Here is a 25,496-nt window from a genome sequence, read left to right as displayed (position 1 = left end):
TTCCATTTGGATCAGGTAATTAAACCTGTATACAAATGGTGCATTATATATATATATATATTATATATCACAAGATTATATATAAGCAAAGATCATTAAACCTGTATTTAATGGCTACAATTTCCACTCTAAGTTTGTTATTGGTGTGAACACTATTTGTTTTTTCTCTGCAGCTGCTAAGTCGCTTCAGTCATGTCTGACTCTGTGCGACCCCATAGACGGAAGCCCACCAGATTACCCCGTCCCTGGGATTCTCCAGGCAAGAACACTGGAGTGGGTTGCCATTTCCTTCTCCAACGCATGAAAGTGAAAAGTGAAAGGGAAGTCGGTCAGTCGTGTCTGACTCTTCGCGACCCCATGGACTGCAGCCTACCAGGCTCCTGCATCCATGGGATTTTCCAGGCAAGAGTACTGGAGTGGGGTGTCATTGCCTTCTCCAGTTTTTTCTCTACTACACATAAAAGACTGCCCCCCCTTCCTCTTAATTTTCACGTTCCCTATTGTACATTCGACTTTACAGAATTCTTTAAATGTATGGAAATTATAAATCTAAGGCCAGGGCTAAAGATAAAGGCTTTAATAAATGTCAATACAGCCTTTTAAAAATTAATCATATATTATCCAACAGTTCTCACGTGGAATTTTCAAGCTATTATCTCCTGGTATCTTCACATTTTTTCCTAACAAGTACCTTAATTGAGCTCTAGCTTCTATCAACTGTAGTCAACAATTCAGCAAATTATATCTGGAGTGAACAGTATCAACTTCCATTTTTCCATTCACTTAAAACTTCAATAAATTAGCTGCTCATTTTATTAATGTCCCAAGCAAAAGATAAAGGGTTCACCAGGGAAAGCAGTATTGAGGGCTCCTGGGTGTCTCCCACTTATAACCTTAAAAAATGCTTCATGAAGGATCCCAAATATTCTTTTCCAACATTTCCCTTACCTTTAGTAACAGTAGCAAAACCTTTAAGCCACAGTATCTAAATCAGGCATCTGACCACAAGTGCCTAAGTAGTATACTTCAGCTATAAGTAAATCAATCATTCTCTAAAACGTGACCTCTATTCTTGACATCACCATCACCTGGGTAATTTATGGAAAAATGCAAATTATTAAAATCAACCATACACCCAGTAAATCAGAAATTCTAGGAACAGGGCCCAGTAATGTTTAAAATGAAGCTTCCAGGTAATTCTGATACATGCTAACATTTGAGAACCACTAGTGGAGAAGGTCAGAGAAGGCGATGGCACCCCACTCCAGTACTCTTGCCTGGAAAATCCCATGGATGGAGGAGCCTGGTAGGCTGCAGTCCATGGGGTCGCTAAGAGTTGGACACGACTGAGCGACTTCACTTTCATGCATTGGAGAAGGAAATGGCAACCCACTCCAGTGTTCTTGCCTGGAGAATCCCAGGGACGGGGAACTTGGTGGGCTGCCGTCTATGGGGTCGCACAGAGTCGGACAACTGAAGCAACTTAGCAGCAGCAGTGGAGAAGGCAATGGCAACCCACTCCAGTGTTCTTGCCTGGAGAATCCTAGGAACGGGGGAGCCTGGTGGGCTGCTGTCTATGGGGTCGCACAGAGTTGGACACGACTGAAGTGACTTAGCAGTAGCAGCAGTCTTAAAGAATTCACAGAAGCACTTTGTTTGTATACCATGTCTCAAACCTGACATGCAACGGACATGCATCAGATTGGAGAGGCACTTTTAACTCCAGCTTAACCAACAGCTCAGCTGAGGGTCCTGGTTGGAGAATACCTCAAATGCATTACCACCCAACAGTTGATCTTGGGTGGATATAAACAATATCCAAGGCCATATTCTATGGAAGCCACCAATACAGAGGAGTACAGAGCTGCTCACCCCTAGCCTTAGCTTGTATTATCCTAACCAAACTGTGTATACCAATTTTGTCTGATTTAAAAATATGCAGCATTCCTACAGATTTCCACTACATACAAGCCTCTTTCGTCACAATTTTTACTCATGTCATTTTCCAGTTCAAAGCCACTAAACCTATACTGTGAACAAAATCAGGCCAAAAAAATGTGTATTCTTCCACTTTTATAACCTAACGCTGCCATACTATTTAATAGTGTGTATGTCCTTTTCACCCTAAAGTGAGAGTCACTCAGTCATGTCCAACTCAGTCCATGTTGTGACCCCACGGACTATACATCCATGGAATTCTCCAGGCCAGAATACTGCAGTGGGTAGAGCTGTTCCCTTCTCCAGGGGATCTTCCCAACCAAGGGATTGAACTCAGGTCTTCCACATTGCAGGCCGATTCTTTACCAGCTGAGCCACCAGGGAAGCCCAAGAATACTGGAGTGGGTAGCCTATCTCTTCTCCAGTGGATCTTCCTGACTCAGGAATCGAATCGCACTGCAGGTGTATTCTTTACCAGCTGAGCTACCACGGAAGCCCTTTTACCCTAAGAAAAAGGGGTAAAAGAATTCAGAGGCTTGATATAAGCTTTAAAAGTTCCTTATAATCTATACCATATAAAAATCTCTAGAAGTACTTATTCAGTACTCAATAGCCAGAAATCCACATTCCTCATTTACAACTCTAAATAAAATTATTGGGTTGCTAAGATCTTATGGAAAAACCTGAATGAACTTTTTGGTCAACCAAGTGTTTTTAAGATACACACTACTACAGCTAGCCAACTTAAGCCTTATCAGAGTAATTCTCATAGGCCATATTTATTAGCAATGATAAAATAAAACTGTAAAACAAACATCAAGTTTCCTTCACTCAGGGTTAACGTCTATATTAAACTAATAACTAAAATGGGAGTGGGAAAATTTTCTACTTTACAGTTGGTTAAGTGAAAAACATTCCTATTAAATAAAGGTTTGTCATAATCTGGGAAATAGCTGTTACAGGTTTATTCATCATTAGCAACTTATGAGAATTTATACTTTCCAAACCCTAGCAAATGAAGATATTAAACATTCTTTTCTACACCTTGGTGTATCTAACAAAGTAGGACCTATGAAAAAAAGTTGACAGAAAACAAGGGATGCCATTGTACACAAAATGCTTTGTATATAGCTACTGTTAGTTAACAGTTGGAATTAAAAGCTGGTAATTAGTAAAGGCCAAAATTAAACTGAGATAAACTGGCAAGGATTTTTTTGTGCATGTTACATTAAGGTGTCATTTTCCCCTCAGTGGTAGATCATAAAATTTCTTCCATTTGATACATCCTTTAATAGATCTAAGTGGTTCAAAGAGAATCCCTTAAATTCTTTTTTACATTAAAAATTTGCTTGACAATAATCTCTTAAACCAATTATCCCAACATATTTTGAAAGGCTGATACAACTAATTCTTGTTATTCCATGTTATTTCCAAGATTATTGTTAACGCTTAGACATATCTAAACATGAGCTTTTGTTGTCACCCTTAGCATTTTGAACTCCGAAGGTCTGAAAAAACTATGAATAGTCCAATTTTTAGTTATGTAACAGGAACAAGAAATCCACCAGCACCAAAAGCTTTAAAACTCAGATTTTTAGTAGCAGTTTTTAGAACACTCTAGATTAAAAATGGAATAATTTGTTAAAGCATGCAAGAAAGTTTAACAGTAAATGAAAACCACAACTGTGACAAATATATTGGTTAACACCTCAAACATGTATAACCAATGAACATGGCCTAGGTTTTTGTTTTTTATTGGTACTCACTTAAGAAACTTGAATCCACAGATATAAGCAGTATATAATATAACCAGAAAGTTACAAGTAAACACAGATTATACATGCAAATTTCTGTTCACAAAGGTCACATATGCAAGTATATGAATTAGAAGCGTGCATCTAAGATTATGGCCAAACTTTTTTTAAAATGCAGAAATGTAAAATTACATCTTGAAAATACAAAGAGATGGTCTACACACTTCAAAAATCAAATGTTGCTTATACCAGATGATGTATGACAGCTACAGGATTCAAGTGACAAGCAATAAGATCTCAAGAAATTAATACTGGTCAAAGAGAAGGGGAATATTTTTACATTTCACTGAAAATACATTGACTTCTAGAATACGAAATCTAGCAGGAACTTAGGGGAAAAAATTACAGAATCTAAAGCCAATTACTTAATATTTCTTATTACCTAAACAACAACATGACATTGAAAGAAAACTGCACCTGCATTTTAATTACCAATCTCACATTAGTGAAGTTCTCCATAAACGAAACAAAACCAAAAATGCTTCAAACTCCAAATGAAAAGTCTGCAAGGCTCAGATTAAAATGTGGAATGTTTCAGATGAAAGTAATAAAAATACAATTGGTTTTGTTCTTTATTGAATGGAATCAAAAGTTTTGACATATCTCTGAAGCTTGGAACTACTAAATTTCATTTCTTTGAATGCTTCTACATATCTTTCTTAGTGGTGCAAGTGTCTTTAGCATACGAAGTCAGTCTCTACAAAGTATTTCTGTCTGTTACTATTTTGATAAAACAAAAACAATTCTTCATTAACTTAACCGTATATGTATTTTTGCTATAACACTTAACACATGAACAGACATCTATTATCTATTATTTTCCACTAAAACAAAAGAGTACAATAGTTTTCTTCTAACTATCAGTATTGTATTTAAAAAAGGTTAACATTTAAAAACAAAGAACCATTATTTTCTTTGAAATCATTAAGCTTCTAGCACATCTCAAACTTCCTTCTTCTGCCTGCGTTCCTCTGCCAATTTATTCAGAAATTTCTGAAAAGAAAAGAAAAAGTTACAAGGATTAAGTCACCTTAGTGAAACATAACAAATGGATTAACTACAAAATAAAATATTCTATTGAAGTTTAGGGACCTGAGTCTAATTTAACTATAACCTTGTCAATATTTGTAAGATCCAGTTATTCTTATCAAGCAGGTATAAAACTAAACTGGACACCACAGTAAGGCATGGGAAAAGAAACAGTAAAATATGAAAAAGTTACTTCAATGTGCAATTAAGACTAACTTACAGAGATGAGAAAACAAAGACCAAAATACGCACATAGAATAACTGCTGCTACCCCAAGAACTTAAGATTAGTTAAATGACATGTATTTATTCAATGCCCCTTCTTCTAAGACAAAGGACATTATTAAATTTCTGCTACCACTGAAAATAACCAATGTCCTTAATACTCTAGCAGCTTTATATTATAAATCAGTATTATCTTTTTTAACTCCTACTTTCAAGTTTTCCCTCATCTATTTCAATACTTGGTGTCCTTAAGCCACTAACTAAAACACCAAACTTTCAAAATATCCAAAGAGAAATTTGTTATTCTTTATTATGTTGTGCTTTATTAATTTTTCCTTTTACCTGTATATCCTTTTCATCATAAAACTTCACTGAAGTGTCATTATTAATAAAATAATAATTTAAAGTCAATGTAAAAATCATTAAGTATAAAGGGATATAGCACTTTATAAAGTTGAAAAAGGCTTTATAGTATTTCACTTGACTTTCAAGCCTCCGGTATCTTCCAAATTAGAGAAATTACAGTCTAATAATCATTTGAGAATACTCAAATAACTCTTAATTATACAACAGAATTTGTAACGTTTAAATCTATAAATTTAGAAATTACTAAATTATCATTTAGTTAATAGTGTATTCTAGAAAGAGGTTTAGCAGATGCTTCCAGAGTTCATCAAACTGCTCAAGGCCCATCAATAAAGAATGTTATCAGGATAAAGCGTGCTGGGTCCACAGATGGTACTGGTCCATAAACTTACGTGACTTGTTAGTTTTCACAAAAGAACTCTCCTCTTTTAGATTCAGCCTTACCTTTAATTTCTGATAATGAGGAAGGCTGCTGCAATGAGTATTCTTTGCAACTTCTTCATTTGTATAAAAGAGTGAACACAGCTTACAGTAAAACCCTGTTTTAGGTATCACATAGTCTATACCTAGAACACAAACATACATTCTTACAAATTCAGTAAACTGAAGATTTTAATAGTGTTCTCAAATCTTTTTTTTTCCTGTCAATATAATTTGAATGAGTTAACAGTTGTGACATGTCCAATATAGCCTACGCTAAAACAAAGCAAAAACCATAACATCGTTAATAGCTTGTATTTTAATTGATGTTTAAGGGCCCACACCTAATTGTTCTCTTAAAAATGTTGAAATAGAACGGTGAACAAAACAAAAAGCAATGTGAAATTCTCAGAAAATTTTATGAGGAGAAAAAAGAACATATTATGGAATGGTAACAAAAAGAGGAAAAAAGAATGCTTCAAGTAAGATTTACAAATTGTTCTGCGTAGAACTTCATGCTATTAGAGTTTATTATGTAAGACCAATTTAAAAAAATCTTATAGTAAGAGTTTGGGGAGGGTGAGGGATAACAACAAAGCCTTAAATCTCACCAACAGGAACATTGGGTTGATATGGTCCAATTCTATACTCATCTGGGATTGTATAGTCCTCCTTGTTTTCATCACTTTGGCCATCTGCATTTTCACTTGTATCTTTGTTGGGATCATCAGCATTCTCAGCAGATTCAGCACCTGGCTCTGTATTTTCCTCATTTTTAATTCCATTTTCCAACGCTGCTTCATTTTCTTGGTCAAGTTCCTCGATCTTGTCCACCTTAATTTCAACCAAACCATCATCATTTTTGTCACCAGATTTAAATGCCATGCCCGATTTACGAAGTTTCTGAAGTTCCGAATCTTCCTCATCACCAACCTCATCTAGAGTGACAAAACCTTCCATATTCCCTGGGAAACGACGCTGTTAAGAAAGACAAATTTACTCTGCAACAATTATCCTGCAGTATCCCTTCCATTTGCTTTACTTGAAGGGAAAGGGATAGCGTCTTTGCCTTCATTTCCTCACAAAAAAAAAAGGGACTTTTCTTTCTCTCCCCCCAAATTTACTAATTTAAAAAAAAAAAAAAAAACCTTAGCTTGTTTTAAAACTAAGTAATCCAAGCCTTCCCTTATATGAAGAGCAGAAAATAAACATGAGGACATTCATACTCTATACTTTGAGACTTATGCTGCAAGATAATCAGAGCTGATTTCATGAAGTATCAATAAGTTGAATGATGTCCTTCAAAGAAGGTATCTTATGGTGCCACTCTTTTTGTTTACAGAGCAGTGTTTAAAATACCACTGTGGTTTAAAAATCAAGCTCTGGAACATAACTGCTTAGGTTTAATTTTTGGCTCTGCCATTTATAAAAGCAGTATGACCACAATCTACTGAATTTTAACATGACTCAATTTCCTCATTCATGAAATATGGATAACAAGCATCTGTGGCATAAGGTTATTTTAAGAATCAGTTAATTAGCACACACAAAGAGATTAGAAAAATTGATGGCACATAATGCTCAATAATTATCAGCTCTTAAGAGCACAAACGTAGTACTACATAACTATATTTCAGCCAGAAAAAGAATTTCAAGGCTAACTTATTTGACCAAGCCATCAAAATCTGGAGGTCTATAAATAGTAAGTTTTCTGGTAGTGGAGTATATCTTAGAAGGAATGAATGAAAGAGGATTATAATAATCTCATTTCAAGACTCATTTATCTTATGGAGTTCTAAAGGCATTGTAATGCTCTAATCTTTAATGGAGATAGTCAAGTACACCATGGGTCTTCTGATTTAGTATTTTTCTACCATGTATATATTTTTATATTGCGATTTGCCTTAATTTAATATGTGATATGTGTTCTAAGAAAAAATGTTTTAAAACCTATTGAAATATCTAATCAAGGTTACATTTCTATAATAGGAAAATTCTTCAAGTTCTACCATTTTTGACACAATGTTTTAAGTGTCCTGGGTCAGTTACCCCTGGGTCAGGTCAGTTAACTTACTGTAAAATCCATACCCCATATTTAAAAAAACAAGCTGGACTATACATAAAGGCTGCCTACTACTCTTTACACACTACCACTACCAAATAGAATCATATACAGCTTTAAGTCTTTCTCCTTTGTTACTAAAAGGTTCTCTTTGTGAATTGACATTTTTCTATTGCAGTTTAGTCCTATTCAATCTATGTATTGCAGAGTTTAGATGTCAAGTTTTTTAGTGATTCCTATTTCTTCCTAATGTAAGTCACTAATTCTATTAAATATGACCCTAAGATAAATAATTTGAAACACTGATCTAGTTTTCTACTGCAACAAGTCAACATAAAACCTTCTTTTACCTTTTTAAGCTTTTTCTTTGCAGCTCCAGAAGCACTGGCATTTGCATCTTTTTTCACAGCTTTGTCTGAAGGTTCTTTTTTCCCATCAGATGCCACATCCCCTAAATTAGCAAGATCTGTTTCATCTCCCACTGAACTGCCACTTTCTAGCAGTGCTGCTGCTTCTTCTTCATCTACAAGTAGCTCATCTTCAGATTCAAGAAGCATGTTAGGCTCTTGTTCTGCCTGGTCATCCTTTGTATCTTTTTCACCATCTTCACCTGACTTCTCTTCTTGTTCTTTACCTTCAGCAGTACTTTCAGTCTTCTGAGAACCATCAGTTTTGGATTTCTTATCACTTGGAGATTCTTTGCCATCTGGAGAGTAAGATCTTTTCCTGAAACCAAAACAAACACCTGAATTAATTCTACCGAGTTGGAAAACGAAGGTTTAACATACTAGTGTATACAGACATAAACACACAAAATGAAATTACCGGGATTTATCTTTTTTGAGTAAGTCAATGCCTCTGTTGGGAATCTAAAAGACAAAATTTCACCAGTTACATAAATGTATTAGATTTCATAGAGTATTTAATTATCCAATTAACTAATAAACGATGACCATCCTTTATATATCAACTAACCTTATTTAAACCATACCTAAGAATGTAAGCTGCCCTAACATTATTAATTACCACCAACATTTGAAGAGCAGTGAATAATAATTTTGTTAAAGCTTTTCAAATAGAACCTTAAGTAAAACAGATAAAAACAAAGATGCTTTATACAGACATCAGTTTAAAAACTTCTGTATTAATGAAAACAAGAAAAAGAGAAAAGATCACTCTCTTTCAATAACTAAATCCTATGTATGTATTAATTATTTACTTATTTCTGGTCATGATGCTGCATTCTGGCTTTCTCCAGTTGCAGTGAGTGGGGCTATTCTTCGTTGAAGTGCTTGGACCTCTCACTGTTACAGAGCATGGCTAGAGTGCAGCTCAGTAGTTGTGCACAGAAGGGATCTTCCCAGATCGAGGATTGAACCTGTGTCCCCCACACCACCAGGGAAGTTCCTAAATCCTACATTCTTAGCATGTAAAAATTTATAAAAATGTCATGGCTTGAAAAGCATGAAAATAAGCTTTATAAAGAACCTGAATCAAACACTACATACCCTGAGTACCAATTTTTTGTATTTTTCAGACAGGTCAACTTTTACACATCTCCCTTGAAACCAAAGGGCCTTTTTCAAACAGTGGTCAACCATTGCCATTGCATCTTCTCTGGTCTCCATCTCAATAAAGGCCTGGGGCAAGAAAAACAAACAAAAAAAAAGAACAAAAAATTAATTAGAAAGTAAAACTTTAGAAGGATACAAACTCATGAAACTATAAAAAGGTTAACAAAGAAAAGATGCTCTACTTACAATTTTAAAAATCAAATATAAGTATGAAATAACTCAATCCATTAATTAAACTCACATAATTTGAAAAGTCTAATATCCAGTGTTTATAAAGCTCTTAGAATGCTGCTGCTGCTGCTAAGTCGCTTCAGTCGTGTCTGACTCTATGCAACCCCATAGACAGCAGCCAACCAGGCTCCCCCATCCCTGGGATTCTCCAGGCAAGAACACTGGAGTGGGTTGCCATTTCCTTCTCCAATGCGTGAAAGTGAAGTCGCTCAGTCGTATCCAACTCCAGCGACCCCATGGACTGCAGCCCACCAGGCTCCTCTGTCCATGGGATTTTCCAGGCAAAAGAACTGGAGTGGGGCGCCACTGCCTTCTCTGCTTAGAATGCTAGTATGATCGTATATGAGTATTATTTTTTGAAGAGCATTTGGCACCGTCAAAGAAAAGAAAGCAAGTATCAGGATCCACAACTTCAATTCTGAAATTGTATCCTTCAATTACATGCATAAATTCACATGCCACAAAATCCACAGCAGCATTAATGGCACAGCAAAAGAACTAGCATCTCTGCTGCTGCTGCTGCTAAGTCACTTCAGTCGTGTCCACTCTTAGCGACCCCATGGACTGCAGCCTACCAGGCTCCTCCATCCACAGGATTTTCTAGGCAAGAGCACTGGAGTGGGGTGCCATTGCCTTCTCTGAGAATCTCTAATATCCATTAATTAAAGAAATTAAATTCAGCACAGTTTACTCAATGGAATCATGTGTAAAGTGGAAAGTAACTCTTTAATATAATCTCATTTGAAGTAAAGGGGGAAAGTATACTTATATACACAAAGGAAGATCTTTGGAGGCAAACTCTGGAAATAATATTAGCCAAACTAGAGAAAAAGATCTTTACTTTCCACTTTATTTACTCAATATTCAATAATTTGGCCGCCAAATTACGCCCCCACCCCTTCACTAAAAATGAGGATGTTAAAATAACTTAAAAAAAAAAAACTTTGAGAAATAATCTTTTTCAAAACTTCTACATGTATATTACCTGACTTTTCATCCTCATCAGTATATAATTCTTTATTTTCCCATAAGGCTCAGCAAGCTTGAGGACAGCACTGTCAGAATAGCCAGAATGAGGTAAGTTGCTGAGATGTATCACTCGTCCAAGCTCTTGTTTTTGATCAAACTTCTGGTCTGGCTTCCCCTCAGGTTTCTTTAATACACAGGAGGGAAACAAACAAAAAAACAGAGGAAATCAAATTAGTAAGTATGCCATAATTATTAGTCAAGATTATTCTAGATATTAGCAACAATTTTAAACAGCTATAAGTTAGTAAATATTAAAATGATACACTAAATAACTGGTGATACAAATCTGGAAAAATAGAGATTATTTACCTTTATTCTCTTATACTTCTGGGATAAATGAACTCTCACTGGCTTGCCAAATACTAATGCTGGGGTGGTTGTGTAATAATCCACTGCAGCCTGAGCATCTTCTGTGGTTGCCATTTCAATAAATGCCTAAAATTGAAAAAATATATATTTACATTTCCAAAAAACCACCCAATTCCATACTGTCCAAAGTCTTTCCAAAAATATTTAATCATTATATAGAAAGCATTTTCAAGAACCTGAGAGAAAAAAAAAAACTCTAATTTCCTATTTTATTAAAGATCATCTCAGACTTTATTACTTTCATGACACTAACACTATCATTTATTATGTACTGAATTTGAAACAATAATTTGGCACCATTTGGTTAAAAGTTTGAAATGTTTTTCCAAATAATTATGTTTATATAGTCCTTACTATGCTGCTAAGTCACTTCAGTTGTGTCCGACTCTGTGCGACCCCATAGACGGCAGCCCACCAGGCTCCCCTGTCCCTGGGATTCTCCAGGCAAGAATACTGGAGTGGGTTGCCATTTCCTTCTCCAATGCATGAAAGTGAAAAGTGAAAGGGAAGTCGCTCAGTCGTGTCCAACTCTTCGCAACCCCAAGGACTGCAGGCCACCAGGCCCCTCCATCCATGGGATTTTCCAGGCAAGAGTACTGGAGTGGGGTGCCATTGCCTTCTCCCAGTCCTTTGTATAGCAGTAGTATAATAAAGATAATGTAACTGCTTAAGAATCACAATTTATAAAGTTACTAACAATCTATTGGTACTAGAATTCATTACTGATTGGTTCAACTATTGGCCCTTTCCGTCATTACATTCCACATTGATGATTTAAGCTAACATTCTTTTTTCTAATACAAAATAATATATTCTCTTTAGGATATACTTTAGTGATGAATAAATACTACACACTTAACTCATACCTCATTAATTTTATTTAGAATAAGATGATTTGAAATAACTCCAAATGGTTCCACCAGTTGTAATAGTTGATATCTCAAGTTTTTCCCTCGCTGGAAATCCATGATGTGAACAACTCGGCTAGTTTCCTATTCGTTAGGAAAAAACCAAGTTAGTAAATAAATTTCTTTAGAAGCAATACGAAACAGTAAAATATTAAATCTTTTATAATCTGTAGTCAGTCAGAACAAATTAAGTATTTAAATATGTCCCTGGAACAAGCCTCACAGCTTCAGAAAACAGTGTCTGCACTGATATTTAAATCAACGACTGTTATATAATTAGATGGCAAACTTAACTTTGAATCAAGGTGAAATCTCTAGACTGTGGACATATGAAAACAAAGTTTTAACTCTTATCAGAGTCACGTATAAAAGCCTGTTGGTTTTCAAACTAAAACAATCTTTCTGTAATAAGGACTACAACACAGATTCAATTAGCAATGATTCAAGTCAAATCACACTTCCCCAAAGAGCATACAGCCAATACAGTAAAAGCAAGAGCTTTATTACTGACCACTCTGCCTTTCTGCATGTGTCTTGGTCCTTGCAGGTTTCCATTTCCAGCACCTTTATGGGGAAAAAGTATATTTTCAGTCTTAGGTATACTTGTCCTACCAGGCTATTTAAATTGAAAAACAGACATCTCTCCAACAGCAAAAGAACATCACAAATGAGTATCATGTATTCTCATGAAATGTCATCTTTGAGTTACATTTCAATGACACTTCTTTTGCCTAAAATCACTGCATTTAATCTTTATGATAAAAACTCTTAGGGAAAGGTAACATGAATTTTATAATCACCCAGATTTCCTCTTGGTCCAACTGCTGGTCCCCCAAGATGAAATGATGGGGGTGGAGGTCCCAGAATTCCTGGTGCTGGGTTTGTAGACTGCTGCAACATGAATGGATCACCCCTGGGAATATGAAAACATAAAATACAAAGTATGATAAAGAAGTCCATCAAAAATAACTGAAATTTACTGCTAAAACACTCCTTGTATGACAGTGATTCCAATATTTGGGGGCATTTAATGCATGATGTAACTAGGGGGAAATCTATAATAAAAAAATAAAAATTACTACATAAAATAGTTTCTAAAAATTCTTTCACCCATGATGACTTTTAACAAACTCATATTAAATAAAGAAATTAAGAAAATATTGTTTATGAAATGTGAAAAATTTAACCTGAATTCCTTACATTGATCTCCTTTACAAACAACAGCTTAAAAAATTTAACTTACATTGTATGTCCTGTATCAGTGTCAGGATTCCATTCTGGGTAGCTTTAAAAAGACCAGAAAATTAACTTTAAAATAAAACTGTTCTTTTCACAAAGTAGCCTTGTTTGGCCTTTAAAATAGATTTATTAGTAAAATTATACGGTAGTATAAGTGTTAGAAATATTACTGTTTAAAACATGTCATATAGATACTTTCAAAGGAAAATGTCAAATTAATCAAAATAAAGGAGAATTAACTTGCTCCGTATTGCTTAAAATGTTAAGTAATGTATATTGCAATTAAAATAGTCCTTTATCTGTTTTTTTCTTGGTGGGGGGGGGTGGTGGTGGTCAGGAAGGGTCACACAACTTGTGGGATCTTAGTTCCCTGATCAGAGATTGAACCCTGCCTGGCCCATGGCACTGAAAAAGTGCATGGAGTCCTAACCACTGAGCATCCAGGAATTCCCTATATTTGTTAATTCACAAAGAAGTGCTATATGAGGGACTGGAAATGTGGGTTATATAGGGAAACAAAGATTGTATGTGAAAATGGCCACCCCAGTGAACAATGGGCTTCATGTTCTTTAGGTAGGGAGAGTCTTTACAAATTCTATCCTAGCAGCTTAAACTTCATCACAAGTATCTCAAAAGCAAAAAATATATCCTGAACGGTTTTGCTTTAAAACTAGTTACTTCTAGTATAACTTCCCCCTTTTCTTCAAGGAAAATATTTTCTTTATTCTCAGAGCACATATTATTGTTATTGAAAATGCTCTTATAAATCTATTTTATGCATCAATGGCTATCTTTAGGTCTGTTAAAAATTCTTTCCATTTTAAATAACAAAGTACCGCTATCACTCCACCTTAATATTCCACATACAATTCCAGACCTAAACATTGTTTATAACTGGTGATTGCCTGGACAGTGTCAACTATTCAGTAATAACAATGTGGATATTACAAGTAAATGATGAATTCCCCGAAACCAATCAATGGCTGTTTCTGACAGTTAACTGATGCTTTAAAGGTATTTCAGACTCCTACATTTCAAGAAGAAGCTGGCATCGACGACTGTGACTTGCTCCATTGATATGTTGACTCCACTCCTGTAGCAAAGTAAATTAGCAGAATTAACAAAACTAAAACTAAGATTTCTTTTCAACCATTCAAACTCTAGGATGTTAATCTATATGTCTATATACAATTATCATAAACTGAACACCTGACCATTCACTAATTTAAAACCATTTCTCTGAATCCTTGTAGCTTCATCCTGCCCTCAAATACTCCATGCACATTCTTGGAAAAACTGGTAACTTGGTTAACAAACTAAGAGACCTGACAGGGAAAAGATAGAGTTAATAAAGATGAAGAGTAGTAACTGACTTTGAGATCAGTAGGCATATTAATTTCTGCTGCAGACAAAACTGAAGTTTTATTCACATATTATTAGAATTGCTTTCACAGAACTCTGATAAAATAAATATCCATGCTTATATCACTTTTTAAGAAAACATATACTGTAAGTATGAATAATTAGTTAAAAATAGTATCTTTAATTTCATCCAGCCTTTGAGGTATGTTGTAAGTGTACTATAGCCACAGAAAGCTAAGTTAATTCAACAGGAGTGACTTTTCAAGGAAACACTCCCCAATTTATCAAAAACCTAAGCTTCCATTATATTTCCCAAAATTAGAGAAGTAAATTTCAGGAATGTCCATTTCTAAGTTTTAGGAAGGAAAACATTTTATTTCTTCAATATTTGCTTTATGATTATTTTAAATTTTGAAGGGATTACTTTTTCCTTTACTTTATTCAAATAAACTATCCTTTCTTTAAAAATCCACATGTAAATGATTAGCATTTTAGGCAATATAAAAAGAAGAGTTAGGAAAAGTAGGCTTTGCTGCCAGACTGCTTAGGTTCAATTCCCAAGGTACCACTTACTAGATGTGAATCCTTGGTATAAGTTATTTAAAAAACACTGTGGTTCAATATCTTTCTAGGGTTTTTTGGAAAGTAAATGAACAATAAAGGTAACCTGTTTATTGGAACACTGCCAAGCACATATGAAGTGCTAATAAACTTTTTAATTAAAAAGGAAGAAAAGCAACTATTATTACACTGCTTATAAAGCTATCTTGTTTTACAATCCCCACTTTACAGGTTATTATTGTTTCACAAATCCTCACAGAATAAGGCAACTTTTCCAAGACTCATACTACCTGAAACATTAGAAAGTCCTTAAAAGGGAGTCTGACTTAGAGCTGAACCAAATTACAAGAGATACCATTCTGAAGTTTTAAAAAGTTAATTTATAAATGGAATCTAGTTTATAAAAACTTACAGCCTGAGTGTTTACACACATTTCTTTGCCCTACTAAAATTAACTAAAATTCTGTGACTGAAGTAAAATGGAACATTTCAACAGAATGGTACTTCTAAGAACTTGGGGAGCTATCTTTCAAAGTTAGATTGTCTTTATGGCTAACAGTTAAAGAACTGGAAGAGATCTGTCCAGCTGGCTCTATAACCAAATGTTTGGGGTATAAAAACTTTCTATTTGCAAACCAACAGACCATTGACTTGTTGGAAGCCACTTTAAAAATGGCTGTAATCAAGAGGCACCATAGGCAAAGTTGACAAAATTCAGAAGCGGGATTAAACAAATATGTTAACCAAGAATTTTCTTAATGAAAACTATTCAGATTTAAAATATCCTTGAGAAACAGTGTGTTCAGAGAGGAGTAAAAGTTATCCTATTAGGCATGCTTCTAATTAATAGGAGATGGTAAAGCTATCTAGTAAACCAGAAATTATTTATATCCAATCGCCCATGATCTTCAAGGGTTCAAACTTTTGAAAGTGTGGCTGGTCTTACAAAGTACTAGAAGGAAAATCAAGATCAAAGAATCAGTTATATCTCCCAAACCACCCATTACTAATCTGCTCTACCATAATGGGCTTTAAAAAAAATCTGTATGTTTGGATTCTACATTGAGGCAACACTCAGATTAATAAAGAATAAGGATTCACTTTTTGAATTCAGAAGTTCTGCAGGAAAAACTACATTCACCTTAATGTCATTGAGATACCTAAATTATATAAAGAAAGGATAATTTGGAGAAGCACATGTGGAATGGCAAAGTTAAGAATAACTTAAGGGCTTCTAGAAAACTAAAAAGAAAAACATGAACTCAAGTGACAAGACAGCGGAAGGGCTGTAGTGGCCAGTTTTCTTTAAGTGAAAGGAATTTTGAGGCAAGTTTGAGGCTGTGCAGAAAAGCAACTTGATGTTCTAAAATGACCTAGAAAGAAATAAAAGCAACATCATCACTGAAAGTTACTTAAAATATCAAAATGACAGATGTTTTTCCCCTAAAAGACTATTCATACTAAGAAGAAGTTTTGATCATGTAAGTTATTTAATGTTACCGCTAAGTGAAAAGAACAGATTTTCCAAGTTATGCAGCAATACCAGAGAGCAGGATTAAATGTTTAAAAATTTTTCATTACCTACTTTCGTAAGAATTTTCTCTAAACTCAGTGATTCTATATCAGCTATAAATTAAAAAGATCCCTACCAAAAGTGAGCATTTATTTTTCCAATAATGAAGATACCTAGAAAACATTAGCTATGTTAAGGAAACTATATTGAGAGAATCCAGGTGTTAAAACTTCTTAAAATCGGTACAATTTACAAATACCACAAATTTTGAAAATCAAAGGGCCTCTAAAGTAACTTTCTAAATTTGCTAGAGTACACGCAGTTTTGCAGATTAAAAGTATCTCTTTACTAGGTAAGGTGCCTTACTCTTGAGTCTAAAGTTTCAAATATTCAAAAATGTTCTTTGGCCAATTTAGATCCATTTACTATCATTATTTATTAACTGTTCAGGAACTAGAAGGTAGTAACATCTGGACAGTAAAGAATGATATAGAAAAATAGGAACTTTTTCTGATTCAAGTCCTTCTTGATTTCCTTTTGTGTTCCTTTACTGAATTCTTTTCCTATATGTTAAGTGGCAACATTAAGTTACTGCTCAAAGTCAGGATGAAGAGACTTCCAACAGCAGCTTTTAATTTATGATGACTCCAGTAGCAAAGATTAAGTCCCTTACAATCATTTTCATTTGAGACAATGTAACTAGCTATCTTCCTTGGAATTTAGAGACCCCATCTGAGAATATTTCTCATACTGTCATTTCTGCAAGCAGACAGAAAATATTTGGAGTCACCAGAGTTTAATGGATCTTTTCATTAAATCAATTCATAGCAGATCTAAACCTTGAAGTTGAATACTGAACAAAAACTAAATTCCATGATATACTAAGTGTATCCAACAAATTTGAAAAATAGAAAATACCAAAATACCTACTAAATACAATTCCCTAACTTTTACGAGTTTGTGATTCCATGTCTTACATTAAAATTAATCTATGAATGTAAATTTACCATTTGAAGTTATTTTGACATGGATTGAAGAATAAAATATTCCTTGTGTACTTAAACTACTACTTCAGAAAACTTTTGTATTATAGATTTATATACATGTATTTTTAGCTAGAAATCACTCTTAAAAAGATATTTTTCAAAATACTCTAAATTCAAACAATGTAAGAAGTCTCTTAATTATCTGAGACAAAAACACTGAGATCTCAACACAGAAAAGGGATTGATTGGTAAGACTTTTAAAAAGATTAAAAACAAAATCTCTAATGACTTACATGATTTAGTTTACTCAAAAATCAACTCACTTAAAAATGCTTTTAAAGGGATAGATATGAAGAGAAAATGGCCCTTCCAGATGTTACTGTGAAGAAAAAACCCTGTAACAGCAACCATCAAACCAGTTTCATGGCAATAACATGTTCCAATTAAGTACAGCACATCAGGAAAAATGGATGGTCAGATTACAGATCAAGCTAGTGGACTGCTATAATGCTGACTTTAAGTCAACTGCACTGTATTTTGTTTTGGGAAAAAAACAGTGCGAATGATTAGCATTGAAAACGTTGAAAGAGAAAGGACAATATATTTAAAAGGGCATTTTGAAAAAGTTCCCATTTTGCCAGATGTGATAATTAAAGCAAAGGAGAATCAGATTTTTTTTCCTTCAAATGAATATACCAGAAGTCTAAGTCAGAAAAAGAATATGCTTATGAGGAACACAGAGCAGGATACTGCAGTAGGTGATTTTCCCAAGTCTCTAAAGGGATAGATGCAATATGGGATAATAAAAAGTGAGTTTTGAATATGTTTAAGAAAGTTGTGGAAAAGGAGAAAAAAAAAAGATGAAAAATTTCAGTTACAGCATGAGAGTTTGTGTTAAAGGGAAATTAAAAAAGAAGAATAAACTAATCTAAAATATGAAATATACTGAAACAAACACCAGGGCTCTACATTAACTCTTTCCCTGTAGCCACAGATAAGGAAAAAAAGAGAATTGTTCAAGAATGTATCGTTACTACATACGAATCAGTAATTAAGACAGATGGAGAGCTGATTATCTAGCATCCTGAATGGCAGAGCACATTGACTGCAAAAAAACAGAAAAAATACTTAAAACAATTCAACAAAGCAGACAAAAAAAACCTGCTTAAATATACGATTAAGAAGAACATACTGATGCCAAAAACCAACAAGATAATTCCAGTGGATGATAGCTTTGTGGCCAGAAGTAATCTACGTAGATTATATTAATGTAAAGCCCTGGTTTAAAATGCTCAAAAACAATTACCTTCCAAATAAAGTAAGTGTTCTCAAAAGTATAAAAATTCTTGATCAACTCAATGTCATCAGACTACAGAGTACAAGATATAGGTAAATACAGAATAGGCACTACAACGTAAAAGAAATTAGAAGTATCTGTTGCATTAACTCACCTTATTAGAATGAACTGGCAAATCACATATAGAGCACAGATGGGGATAACCCTTCGGTAAGAGTCCATGGAAGTCTTCAATATTGCTACTTGGAGGAGCGCCCCTCTTTTTCTCAAAGAGAGATCTCTCTTGTAAGGGGCCAGGACCACGTCCCATTCTCTCATACTCACTGTCAAATTTATGATAGTTATGCGATGTCTCACCAAAAAAAGAATCATCCCTACACCTTTCTCCATCTCTTAATCTGTCATCTTCATAATCCATTCTGTCATAATAACCAGATTCTTGAGAACGACTTCCATGGTCATAATCAAGCACTGGGTTGAGACTAGGACCACGATCATCAAAACTATCTCTTCTAAAGTGCCTTTTTTCTTCCCAATCGTCCCTAGGTACTCTGTATGGTGGCTCCCGTGTAGCAGATCTGCCATCTCTACCATAACTCAATGTAGGGCCTTCTTCAGTTCTCCTCCTTTTAAGCTGCAGAAGGATCTGGGGCAAATTCTCAGGAGTAATCTTGTCCTCTGGATAACGACTCAGTTCATCTAAGTCTCTAGCAGACAGACCAAAGCTGGCCAAAATGTTACTGGCCTGGTCTGCATCTCCACGGTGTTGAGAAGACAAAGGGAGCGGACCTCTACTTCCAATGTTAAATATAGACTGCAAATTATGGGAAGAAGTACTAGCAGAAGACAGTGCACTATGAGCTCCTTGTTGATTCAATGAAGAACTCATTCCAAGATTCATTAAACTAGCAAGGCGTGCAGTACCCTGGTTCATCCTTCCAAGAGATGCTGGCATACTTAAAGACTGGGTAGCAGCAGCAAGAAGGCCTATTCCTGCTGCAGACAGGTCACGCCCATGACCCTGTGAGTCCCTACCGAGAGATGACTGCTGGAATGACTTGGACATTGTAGAACTATCTCTTGTCTAGTTTATAGATTAAAAAAAAATTTTTTTTTTTAAAGATGGCCAAAAAGAAAGCTCAACTAGAAAACTAGGTTAACTTTGCTTCAAAAAATGGTAACGCCAAGAAAAAGGATCAATAAGGACTGTAGAATCTTCTTCAAGCTGAGAACCAGCAGACAACTCTGTAGAAAAATAAGCAATTTTAGTCATAAATCCCTTTAAGTAGATGCCGTTTTTTTTTTAGAAAAAAAAAAACTTACGCATCATGTTGATTAAAAAAAAACATTTAAGATCTCAAACTTACAAGGAATTACATAACTTAAACAGATTTCAGATGTATGCAGAGCTTGCATATACTTAAAAAGTAGTCTTTCATGCTAAAGTTTAACTATTAAAGGGAATTTCATACGGAATTTAAAAACATTTCAATTGAAGGGTCAGATGTCTGAATATATCAAAATTTCAATAAAAATATAGATGTGTCTCTTCTTTTAGAAGAAAAATACACCCTATAATATGATGCTTAAGTTCCAGAAGACTAAAAACAAAACAAAACAAAAAATCAAGGTCAACAAGTCAAAGATGAATCAGTTGTATTGTTTTAGAAAATGAGACCTATTAACACTATCAGAAAGAACCAAGTAAAATCACAAGTAACGAAGCTTAAGTGTCAAGTACCTAGCATAAGATCTAAGACCAAACGCTACAGTTGAGATCTTTATGCAGCAAAATCAAATTGAGGTAAAGACTGATGTGAAGAAAAATAAGCGACTCCCTACAGTTTATAGATTTCTGCACAAATTTAAGCCAAATAATTAACTGCCTCATTCTCCATCCTCTATCAGGCAGTTAGTATCATTTCTAATCTTAAAAGGTAAGGAGAATCAAATATGGTCAGTACAGAAATAGGAGACTCCCCAAGAACAACCACAAGTACAGGAAGTATAGGTGATTTAAAGAAGTGAAACTCCACAAGGTAGTAGCCGTGAACATTCATTTAATGCTCAGGGCTGTAACACCTCTAGAGCTCAAAACAGGTGAAAATGAAAACGAGATCTTGCTTACATAGATTTCTGTAAACAGATTCTTTCACAAGAATAGCCCCATCATCCAGAAAATTTAAATTGTGAATACAACCCCTCAAGATGTGTTTCCTCCAAGATGTGATAGTAACGAAATTACTTTCATTTTTATTTTACCTCAAAAATTTTCACATAAGAATTCACAAAGCATTTATGAATGATCTCATAACGTATTAAATGACGTACATAACTGTCCCTGGTGAAACAATTTTATAATCACAATTACACACAGAGGTTTAGGTCTTAAATTGTTTGCTACATAATTCTACTATGTAGAGACACTGTTCAGTTAACTCATAAGTTTCATCACCGATATACCTAAGCACTTAAACTTTATCAACATAAAAACCAGGCAATATTTAATAGTTACAAGTCAATTATGGGACAGATTCCACCAATGACAGATTAAGGAAACACTAGACGAAAACAGTGGTAGAAGAAGTGTAAAAAAAAAGTTGCAGGCAAGACTAAAGTTAGATTTTACAAAAAGATGTAACAAAGTTAAAAAGACATAGAAATGCTATCAGAGGTGACTGGAATTACAGATGTTTTTGCACACCAAGAAAGATGAACTTGAGAAAAGACACCAAAGAAACTCATTCCAGATGAGATCCATTATGTAAACTACTTAGACCTTAAGATTAATAAGATAAAGACAAGAGTAAGTAAACATCATTGGATGAAGGTTTCTCTGATATGACTTTTAAATACCATACAGAATGGTGGTTAAAATACTGTTGAAACATTTGTAGTACCCTCTTACGTTTTCATACGTTGTTTAAAAAAAAAAAAAAACAAACTCAAAACCATTAAGAGGGTTTTTCTGAAATCAAAATTTCAAAGTATCTAAGTTACTATTAATTGCAGCTTTGCCTTTCACTTGGGAGTCAAAGCTTCATATACTGAAAAGCCAGCCTTTCAAAAGACCTATTCTTTCCCTTTAGGGAAATTATACTATGGCATTATGACCATGTGTAAATTTTTAACATTGATATTTTAAGGAAATGATTGTTGAATTACAGAGATCTCAATTACTTTTCTTTGCAACATATATGAATGGTGGAGCTGCAAAAAGGAAAGGTTAAGAGAAGTAAAGGTAAAAGGTGATAACCTTAAGACAAAACAGAAAATGGATGTCAGAAAAACTAAGAAAAAGAGAAAGACAACCATGTAAATCCCATGACAACTTGTAATTTAAGAATAACTTTAATATTTTTGTGACTCAGATTCAACTTCAGTCCCACACAAAGATATGAGAGTAGCAGTACTGAAAAAGTCAAATTTTTGAATTTAACAAATTTCTTAAAAATTTTCTATTAGAACAAAGAAATTAAGAAAAATTCGACAAGATAGCACTGATGTAAGAACATTTATTAAAAAGTTCCTTTAGTATCTTATCTTTGGTCAATGAACATAAGATGAACAAAGCACTTTAAAGGCTCTAAGTCAGACCTACTGCCTATGAAACCATCACAATACTGACAAGTTTACCAAGTTACTAAAGTGATTAAAAAAAAAAATTAGCTTCTTTTACTCCATGTTTTTTTTCTGCATAAAGCTGCGTTTTCATAGAGATTAATAAAGTTTGAAAATAGTTCCTTTGAGATAACTCATCTAAAATGTAATGTTAAAACCCAATTTACTCATTTAACTTTATACAATACAGAATCTTTCACTTCCAAAAAAAAAAAGTGCCTCTACCCTCTCCCATCAGAAAACATTAAGAAACAACTAAGGCTTCACAAATGCCATTTAACTACTCTGATATTCAAATTCTCAGTGAACAAAGTTCATGATATAAATTCTATTAAAGATGTTTAGCTTCACATTCAACATCTGAACAAATATGTATGGTTAACAAATAAGCTTCGGTTAATAATATTCAACCCCCACATTCCATAAACCTGATACCCTTTATCTTCTTCAATAATTAGAAGAAATGGAATACTAAAACATTTTAGAAAACAAATGAAAGCTAAACACACACAAAGTTAATGGAGAAAACAGTGTTCTGTATCCAAATTTCCTGTGTAAAATAAAGATTATCTATTAGTCTATTATATATTATTTCAGAGGATTACTTAGCAGGAAGTAAAATGAACATAAGCATACTTCAGTTCTTTAAAAGATGACATAGAAGAAACCTTCAGCGTCTGAAGTTAAAAACACTATGTTTTAAAGGTATCTAATACCACCATATGGATCTTTATACTTTTTGACTGTGTGAAATAAGTTACTTTTAAAAAACAACCGATTTTAAGATAGTATAATCATAAAGGCATGTAGAGATACGTAGGAAAGAAATATCCACACGTTGACATAATAACCTTTTAATCTCACATAAAAATTTAACATACAACAGCTAGAAAACAGCTTCTGAATTGTAACACAAATGGGTGAAAGAAATTTTGAGATTTTCCCATCTCTATCAAGGTCAAACACCTTTGTGATTTAACTTTTTCATGTGAAAATATGCCAAATATACACGGCAACCAACAATACAAATGCATAAAAAATGTCCTAATCATGTCACTAACAGATGGCAGGGATAGTTCACTAATTTAAAGAAGTACTTAACTAATCAATCTCCAACTGAGGTACAGAGTACTTCAATTGAAGTAAATATTCCTTAAATTTCCTCACTTATTAACCTTATAATGGCTTTATAAATAACTTCAACATAGCTTCCATTTTAGAGTATTAAATAAATTTTCATCTTAATGTTAGTTTATATCACTGTATCTTTTTCTACTATATTTTATAAATTGTATTTAAGGTTTTTTTTTTTTTTTAAACTGAAGTATAACTGATTTATAATACTATATGAGCTTCAGGTGTACAACATAGGATTCAGTATTTTTGCATATTACACTCCATTGTAAGATAATGGAAGATAACAGCTATTATTTCCTGTTGCTTATCCAGCTCTATTAACTTTGTATACACCAATGTGCCTCACCACACAACAAAAAAAACCTAAAAAGTGCAGTGCCCAAGAAGGCTGAAAAAAAAAAAATTCTGAAGTGCTTTAAAACTATTGGTGTCAATTCATATATATTACTGATCTGGATTAAACTTCTAACCCACTTCTTAATCCTTAGGTTAACAACAGATTCAGTTGCTAAAAAATCTTCATGGTAATCCATAGAAAAGATTCCTATTATTCAGACTTAAAATATTTTTCTTCTAAGTTTTTTCCCTAGTGACTTTAAGTAAATTCATACTACAGGAAAGAAAGTTACTCCATTTAACTGACAATTTTGACTCTTGATCTGACCTATGACACTAACTTGGCTAACTCTCTATTTAAAAGCAAGTCTGTGGTTTTCCTCAAGGCACCATTCTGCACCCTTATGATATTCCCCTCTGCTTCATGATCTGCTCTCCTGGTTTCCGCAAACATCTGTACAACTCTTTGATTTGATATAAATTGGGATTTTTTTAGAGCCCAAATGCCTGGATTTGAAAACCAGCTCTTCTACAGAATAGCTGCATGAACCTGGGCAAATTACTTAACATCTGGGTTTATTCCCTCATATGTAAAATGGGAATAAAAATAACATCCATTTCACAGGGCCTGGCATATTGTAAGCACCACAGTAATCATCTACTTTATGCACTCTGATCCTCACAACCAATGAGAAAACAAACTAGAAGTAAAAGGACTGACCCAGAGGACTGACCTTTTTCACTTGTACTGGACTATTTCATGTATCAACTATAATCTCATTCAATTCTATTCAAAGCCAGATTTAAAACCTGAAGGTTGTTACCAAGTCAGAAGTCAGCTTTAAAAGACTACAAACCTAAAACATCACTAATCATTCTACTCTATTCAAAAACATACTGCTCCCTACTATTTACCACATGAAGTCCTCAGTATGGTTTTCAATGCCCTTCATATTGGTTGCATCCTTCTTCTCTAAACCTATTTTCTGGCACATGCCAACACCTTAAGAAAAAGTTCATTTTATGAGCCATTATACAGACTGCTTACTACTTGTTCAAACATAATTATTAGCTGGAATGTGTCTCTCCTTTCTCCATTTAATACTAGGAATTCTCTTAAGGTCCAACACCCCCCTTCACATCATGTATTTTACAAATCAGTGTATATAAATGCCAAAGGTCAGAAACAACATCAATAAAACCTTAGATACTTATTTCCAATGATTCTTCCTTCCCTTATGGAGTCTCTTGTTTTTAAGTCCTACCACTTAACAGACATATCTTTTCAGTGTTAATTTTACTTTTCTTAATTTTACACAAATGGGCTTAATATATATATATATTGCTCTTGTTTAAAACTGATTTACACATGAATTAAAACTACATTTTCACTGTTATATAGATACCATTATGGCATACACACTTATCTGTTTTTCAGAAGATGAACATTTAGACTGTTTCTCATTTCCTGTCATTACCA

General features: G+C 34.1%; 1 protein-coding gene across 8 annotated transcripts in view; it reads right to left on the bottom strand.

Moving 5' to 3' along the window:
* Positions 1 to 3,676: 3,676 nt before the first annotated feature.
* MATR3 (matrin 3) overlaps positions 3,677 to 25,496 on the bottom strand; it is a 39,096-nt gene continuing 17,276 nt past the window's right edge. For 3 of the 8 annotated variants that reach the window (XM_070374424.1, XM_070374423.1, XM_070374426.1), the window contains 14 exons: positions 19,077 to 20,167; positions 14,235 to 14,296; positions 13,208 to 13,249; positions 12,765 to 12,877; positions 12,476 to 12,528; positions 11,923 to 12,048; positions 10,997 to 11,122; positions 10,644 to 10,811; positions 9,362 to 9,493; positions 8,679 to 8,722; positions 8,204 to 8,579; positions 6,403 to 6,769; positions 5,816 to 5,937; positions 3,677 to 4,745 (listed from right to left, as the gene is read on the bottom strand). In XM_070374424.1, coding sequence (XP_070230525.1) covers positions 4,695 to 4,745; positions 5,816 to 5,937; positions 6,403 to 6,769; positions 8,204 to 8,579; positions 8,679 to 8,722; positions 9,362 to 9,493; positions 10,644 to 10,811; positions 10,997 to 11,122; positions 11,923 to 12,048; positions 12,476 to 12,528; positions 12,765 to 12,877; positions 13,208 to 13,249; positions 14,235 to 14,296; positions 19,077 to 19,988 — 2,694 coding nt within the window. In that variant the 5' untranslated portion in view covers positions 19,989 to 20,167 and the 3' untranslated portion in view covers positions 3,677 to 4,694. The remainder of the gene's footprint in view (positions 4,746 to 5,815; positions 5,938 to 6,402; positions 6,770 to 8,203; positions 8,580 to 8,678; positions 8,723 to 9,361; positions 9,494 to 10,643; positions 10,812 to 10,996; positions 11,123 to 11,922; positions 12,049 to 12,475; positions 12,529 to 12,764; positions 12,878 to 13,207; positions 13,250 to 14,234; positions 14,297 to 19,076; positions 20,168 to 25,496) is intronic. The other 5 variants (XM_070374429.1, XM_070374428.1, XM_005900166.3 and 2 more) reach the window with 4 other exon arrangements.

The sequence above is a fragment of the Bos mutus genome, chromosome 7 (assembly GCF_027580195.1).
Source record: "Bos mutus isolate GX-2022 chromosome 7, NWIPB_WYAK_1.1, whole genome shotgun sequence".
In the NCBI taxonomy this organism is placed as follows: Eukaryota; Metazoa; Chordata; class Mammalia; order Artiodactyla; family Bovidae; genus Bos; species Bos mutus.
The sequence above is the reverse complement of the archived record's forward strand: the minus strand, read 5'-3'. Positions and strand labels throughout refer to the sequence as shown.